Raw genomic sequence first — 7,349 nt, 5'->3', positions numbered from 1 at the left:
TCGCTACTTATTTTTTGATTAGAAATTATTTTGATTATTGGAGAAAAAATGATAATTTATTACTAGCCCAGGGCTTTATAGTTACCCTCGCTACTTATTTTTCAATTAAGAAGTTCATTAATGAATCTACATAAAAATAAAAGTTCAGGCATAGCGGCCCGGTGCCTCTGACTGAGAGACTATCAATACTTGCTATTTATTTATGAATTATTCCAAATGAAAATAAAAATTCATTCCTAGCCGCCCGGTGTCCCTTAATCACCTCTCGCTACCTATTTTTTAATCATAAAGTCCTTTAATCATTCTAAAAAAATAGAAATTCAGTTATAGCCGCCCAGTGCCTCTTACTGATCCTCGCTAAATGTTTTTCAAGTTAAAATTACTTTAAGTATTCGAAATAAGAATAATAATTCATTAATAGTTGCCCAGTGCCTCTATTTGACCTTCGCTACTTAATTTTTAATTAAAAATTACTCTAAATATTCAAAATAAAAATAAAAATTTATTCCTAGCCTCCTTGTGTCTCCTACTCATTCGCAATACTTATTTTTCAACTAAAATTTTCGTTTATGAATTAATCTGATTAAAAATAAAAACTTTATCATATCCGCTCAGTGCCTTCTACTGACACTCGATACTTGTTTTTTAAGTAAAATTTACTTTAAGCATTGAAAAAGAATAGAAAACTCCATCCATAGCCACGCAGTGCTTCTACTTGACACTCGCTACTCATTTTATGATTAAACATACTTAAATTATTTTAAATAAAAATAAAAATTTAGTCACAGCTGCATAGTGACTCTTACTAACCCTTGCTAGTTATTTCTCAGTCAAAAATGACTTGATTTATTGAATATGAAAATAAAAATTCATTAAAAATTCAAAAAGATAAAAATCTACAACAACAAGAACACGATTTAGATCGTTCAATCTCATTATCGAACACGAGCGATCGCAGGTAGAAACGAAGTACTTGACAAGGCTTAAACCAAGCTTAGGATGATACTATGACCCAATGCTTTGAAAACCAAAAAACGAAGGTCGTAACAAGCTTGAGGGAAATAATCTAGATGTAGATGTAGATCTAGGGGGAAATAATCTAGATCTAGATGTAGATCCAGTTGTTCTAAATCTAGATCTAGTTGATCTCGATCTAGATCTAGTTGATCTAATGTAGATTTAGATCCAGATATCTATATAGATCTAGATCAACTATATCAAGATCAACTAGATCTAGATTAACTAGATCTAGGACAACTAGATCTAGATCAACTAGATCTAGATCAACTAGATCTAGATCTAGATCAATGAGATCTAGATCAACTGAATCTAGATCAACTAGATCTAGATCAACTAGATCTAGATCAACTAGATCTAGATCAACTAGATCTAGATCAACTAGATCTAGATCGAGATCAACTAGATCTAGATCGAGATCAATGAGATCTAGATCAACTAGATCTAGATCTACTAGATTTAGATCAACTAGATCGAGATCTAGATCAACTGGATTTATATCTAGATCAATGAGATCTAGATCAACAAGAACACAATTTAGATTTGAATAATCTCATTATCGAACAAAAGCGATCGCAGGTAGAAACGAATATCTTGACAAGGCTTGAACCAAGCCTAGGATGATAACTATGACCCAATGCTTTGAAAACCAAAAAACGAAGGTCGTGACAAGCTTAAGGGAAATAATGTAGATGTAGATGTAGATCTAGGGGGAAATAATCTGTATCTAGATGTAGATCTAGATCTAGATCTAGTTGATCTCAATCTAGATCCAGTTGATCTAGATCTAGAACGTTGTTGTTCATGTAGATCTAGATCTAGTTGATCTAGATCTAGAACGTTGTTGTTTATGTAGATCTAGATCGAGATCTTGGTAAACACGATCCAGATATCTATATAGATATCTATATAGATCTAGATCAACTAGATCTAGATCAACTAGATCTAGATCAATTAGATCTAGATCAACTAGTTCTAGATCTACTAGATTTAGATCAACAAGATCGAGATCTGGATCAACGAGGTCGAAATCTAGATCAACTAGATCGAGATCTAGATCAACTGGATTTATATCTAGATCAATGAGATCCAACAAGAACACAATTTAGATTTGAAAAATCTCATTATCGAATACGAGCGATCGCAGGTAGAAACGAATATCTTGACAAGGCTTGAACCAAGCCTAAAATGATAACTATGACCCAATGCTTTGAAAACCAAAAAACGAAGGTCGTGACATGCTTGAGGGAAATAATCTAGATGTAGATGTAGATCTAGAGGGAAATAATCTATATCTAGATGTAGATCTAGATCTAGTTGATCTCACGTCTGAATCTAGTTGATCTATCTCTTAGATAAGATCACCAGATCTATATAGATAACTGATCCAGATCTATATAGAGATATCTAGATCTTGCTATACTAGATCAACTAGATCTAGGATCGAGATCAACTAGATCTAGATTTAGAACATCTAGATCTACATCTACATCTAGATTATTTCCCTTAAGCTTGTTACGACCTTCGTTTTTAGGTTTTCAAAGCATTGGGTCATAGTTATCATCCTAGGCCTGGATCAAGCCTCGTCAAATAATTCGTTTCTACCTGCGATCGCTTGTGTTCGATAATGAGATTGAACGAATATAAATCGTGTTCTTGTTGTTGTAGATTTCTATTTTGTTGATCTAGATCTTGACCTAGTTGATCTAAATCTATGTGATCCAGATCTCGACCTAGTTGATCTAGATCTCGATCTAGTTGATCTAGATTTCGACCTCGTTGATCCAGAATCGAGTTGATCTGAATCTAGAATTGATCTAGATCAGTTGAACTAGATCTAGATGAACTAGAACTAGTTGCTCTAGATCTCGATTAATCTCGATCTAGTTGATCTAAATCTCGATCTAGTTGATCTAGATCTAGTTGATCTAGATCTAGTTGATCTAGATCTAGTTGATCTAGATCTAGTTGATCTAGATCTAGTTGATCTAGATCTAGTTGATCTAGATCCAGTTGAACTAGATCTAGTTGATCTAGATCTAGTTGATCTAGATCTAGTTGATCTAGATCTAGTTGATCTAGATCTAGTTGACCTAGAGATCTAGTTGATCTAGATCTAGTTGATCTAGATCTAGTTGATCTAGATCTAGTTGATCTAGATCTAGTTGATCTAGATCTAGTTGATCTAGATCTAGTTGATCTAGATCTAGTTGATCTAGATCTAGTTGATCTAGATCTAGTTGATCTAGATCTAGTTGATCTAGATCTAGTTGATCTAGATCTATATAGATATCTGGATCTTGTTTACTAAGATCTCGATCTAGATCTACATAAGATCAACTAGATCTAGATCGAGATCAACTAGATCTAGATTTAGAACATCTAGATCTACATCTACATCTAGATTATTTCCCTCAAGCTTGTCACGACCTTCGTTTTTTGGTTTTCAAAGCATTGGGTCATAGTTATCATCCTAGGCTTGGTTCAAGCCTTGTCAAGTTATTCGTTTCTACCTGCGATCGCTTGTGTTCGATAATGAGATTGAACGAATCTAAATCGTGTTTTTGTTGTTGTAGATTTCTATCTTGTTGATCGAGATCTTGACCTAGTTGATCTAAATCTCGATCTAGTTGATCTAGATCTCGATAGAGTAGACCTAAATCTAGTTGATCTAGATCTAGTTGATCTAGATCTAGTTAATCTAGATCTAGTTGATCTAGATCTAGTTGATCCAGATCTAGTTGATCTAGATCTAGTTGATCTAGATCTATATAGATATCTATATAGATATCTAGATCGTGTTTACTAAGATCTCGATCTAGATCGACATAAACAACAACGTTCTAGATCTAGATCAACTAGATTTAGAACAACTAGATCTACATCTAGATATAGATTATTTCTCTCTAGATCTACATCTACATCTAGATTATTTCCCTCAAGTTGATACGACCATCGTTTTTTGGTTTTCAAAGCATTGGGTCATAGTATCATAGTAAGCTTGGTTCAAGCCTTGTCAAGTAATTCGTTTCTACCTGCGATCGCTTGTGTTCGATAATGAGATTGAACGAATCTAAATCGTGTTCTTGTTGTTGTAGATTTCTATCTTGTTGATCGAGATCTTGACCTAGTTGATCTAAATCTCGATCTAGTTGATCTAGATCTTGACCTAGTTGATCTAGATCAGTACATCTAGATCTAGTTGATCTAGATCCAGTTGAACTAGATCTAGTTGATCTAGATCTAGTTAATCTCGATCTAGTTGAACTAGATCTAGTTGATCTAGATCTAGTTGACCTAGATCTGATTGATCTAGATCTATTTGATCGAGGTCTAGTTGATCTAGATCAAGTTGATCTATATAGATATCTGGATCTTGTTTACTAAGATCTCGATTTAGATCTACATAAGAACAACTAGATCTAGATCGAAATCAACTAGATCTAGATTTAGAACATCTAGATCTAGATCTAGTTAATCTAGATCTATATAGATATCTGGATCTAGATCTACTGTTAAAGAACAATAGCTGGAGAGTCAGTTTTATAGGTTAATTTTATTGACAATTATTACAAAATTAACAATAAGTTTAAGTTAGAGAACACACAATCTTTTAGATCACAGTTTCGTTTTATGAAATCAATGAGTCACTCAAATGGTTAAAATAGTGGTTAGACACCGTAAACCCAAAGGAGAAGAGGTGCTGGATCTGTTGATTAGGAATAGACTTCTAGAAGGTGTTCAAGGGAGCCTGCAGGTGCACCTTACAAGGTGATGACCAGCCGGGCCTTGGGTACGATGATTTTCTCTGAGGTGTACCACAAGGAAGCTTGTAGGTCACCTAACAGGGTGAAAAGAAGTACCGAGCCTTGAACACGATGATTTTCTTGTCTAGAAGTCGCCAAAGAAGATGCTTTTCGATTAGGTTATAAACACGCTGACTTAGATGATTTTCTCACACTCAGAATAACAAGATTTTACTTGTAGACAAGTTCGTTGCAGTGAAAGACTTTTATCTTAGCTTGATATCACGATGTGAATAGTAAGCGTTTGAATTGAAGACTGACTCGCAGCGCCGGAAGGACTGGCTTATATACTTGACTGGCGGGATTCTCGAATTTTCAGCTGAAATTCTCTCGATTGAGTTCGAGAGAACTCTTTTTTGATTAATTCACTTTCCAGATTAACAAAATGAATGATTTTGATACAAAATGAATTTTTACTTTATTTTAACTCTTTTGATTATTAATTAATCGATTTTTAATTATTATTTAGCCAAATTAAGAATTTTGATCTAGACTTTTCTTTTACGAGATGTTTCTAGGCGCAGACGCGAGTAAGGCGCAGGCGCGAGCGCGAGCTAAGCGACAGCGCCAATGTTGTTGTTTAGAGTACTCATAACGATCAATAGGTGGCGCCACATATTTAATAATTTTGAATTATAACCAACAATTTTTAAACATTTTCCGCCCGCCTTTGTTAAATTGATTTAACAAACTATTGTTAATGAATTGGTAAGATTCTTAATTTAGTGACAGGTCTTTCAAAGGTACTCGTAGCCGTTTTTACAGTAACTACTCGAACGTGGCCATCCTTACCGGGGTGAACCTTGATGATGCGTCCTAGAGGCCATTTTGTTGGTGGATATCTTTCATCCGTAATGAGAACTAGTGACCCTGGTTTGATTTCAGGCATTGGTTGATTCCATTTGTAAATCGGTTGATACTTTTGAAGATATTCTTTAGACCACTTAGTCCAAAAATCATCAGTCATGCGTCGCAGAAGCTGCCATCGAGAAAGACGAGATATTTGAATATCTTCTAAAGAAGGTTCAGGTACAATATTTAGTGGTCCTCCTATAAGAAAATGACCAGGAGTTAGCACGGAAAGATCATCAGGATCTTCAGTGAGCGAACATAGAGGCCTTGAGTTCAAAACAGCTTCAACTTGAGTCAGGAAGGTACTCATTTCTTCATAAGTTAGTTGTTGTTTTCTTATTACTCTACAAAGATGGTGTTTTCTTGATCTCACTCCAGATTCCCACTTTCCACCGAAATGAGGAGCAGAAGGAGGATTAAACAACCATTGAGTACCGTCATTGGCGAGGAGTGAAGCTAGTTTACCAAGCTGTTTTGATGTTGAAGAAAAGAGGTTTCGAAGTTCCGAGTCCGCTCCTCTGACATTGGTTCCACAATCGCTTCTCAATGTTGCACAAATCCCACGTCTGGCAGTAAACCGTTTATAAGCTGCTATAAAGGCATTAGTTGTATAATCGGTGACAAGTTCTAAATGAATAGCTGACGTAGATTCACAGACAAATAAGGCAATGTATGCTTTATATTCACGAGCATTGCGTCCTCTCCAAGTTTTTAGCATGAATGGTCCAGCATAGTCAACACCGGTATGCAAAAAAGGACGAGAGAAGGGAGTAACTTCGACTTGAATTGGTACTTGACCCATTAGTTGTTGGCTCTTGATTTGTCGGAATCTTGCATCATCTTACACAGTTCCAGATTGCTAATTTGACTGAAGTTCTTCCTCCACAATCCAGGCAAATTCATCTAGAATAAAGGGATAAAGTCTTTTGGATTCCTCCATGAAGAGCTTTTTGATGATGCTTTATCAATGATCATCTTAGTCAGTGGAGAATTTCGTGGAAGAATAGCATGGATGTTTGGCACCCAAATGGCAAGTGAGATGATTCCTCTAATCTTCCTCCTCACTGAAGAAACTCCCTTTGTGAATCTATAAAAGGTGTTCATCTTACTAGAGGATTAGAGTTGGACAGATGTTCTCCTCTGGATAGTTGTTTGATTTCTTGATTGAAGGCATGTTGTTGTGTTATCTTGACCCAGTAGATTTTAGCGTCGTTTAATTCTTGTACAGTGATTGGCTCAGTTTTAAGATTTGCTGCTTTCTTCCGTAATCTTAGACCGAATCTTCTACAAAGGGCAGTGATACGAAGTAGTCGAGTTAAATCATGATAAATGCGATTTAGTTGATCAAATGATTTCGGTGTTGTTCTCCGAAGAAACTCTTCAATTGACATAGGTATAAGTTTGGTTGTCATTACTTTAATTGGACGTTCTTCCAGATTATCGTTGATCGTTGGAATTGTTGAACCATTAGGCCATGATGATGATGACTGTGTTTCACAGGGTTTTTATTCCCCTGTGTGCGTCCTCTCCCTGCGCCTAGGCTTTCTATAAACAGAGATCCACACCCTCGGTGTGTCTCTGAATTTATTATTTTATATTGATTTATGAATTTATTTATTGAATTTAATATTATTAGTATTATTTATATTTGCAAAATTTCTAATATTATGGTTA

At 35.3% G+C, this 7,349-nt stretch overlaps 1 protein-coding gene across 1 annotated transcript; it reads right to left on the bottom strand.

Moving 5' to 3' along the window:
* Positions 1 to 5,520: 5,520 nt before the first annotated feature.
* LOC123274683 lies at positions 5,521 to 6,477 on the bottom strand. The gene has a single exon (XM_044742425.1). It carries the CDS (start codon positions 6,475 to 6,477, stop codon positions 5,521 to 5,523), a length of 957 nt encoding a protein of 318 aa, XP_044598360.1.
* Between the last annotated feature and the right edge of the window lie 872 nt (positions 6,478 to 7,349).

The sequence above is a fragment of the Cotesia glomerata genome, unplaced genomic scaffold (genome assembly GCF_020080835.1).
Source record: "Cotesia glomerata isolate CgM1 unplaced genomic scaffold, MPM_Cglom_v2.3 scaffold_54, whole genome shotgun sequence".
Classification (NCBI taxonomy): Eukaryota; Metazoa; Arthropoda; class Insecta; order Hymenoptera; family Braconidae; genus Cotesia; species Cotesia glomerata.
The sequence above is the reverse complement of the archived record's forward strand: the minus strand, read 5'-3'. Positions and strand labels throughout refer to the sequence as shown.

What these genes read in the sequence shown, in the direction of transcription:
- LOC123274683 (XM_044742425.1), bottom strand. Translation starts at nt 6,477, where the DNA reads ATGGGTCAAGTACCAATTCAAGTCGAAGTTACTCCCTTCTCTCGTCCT.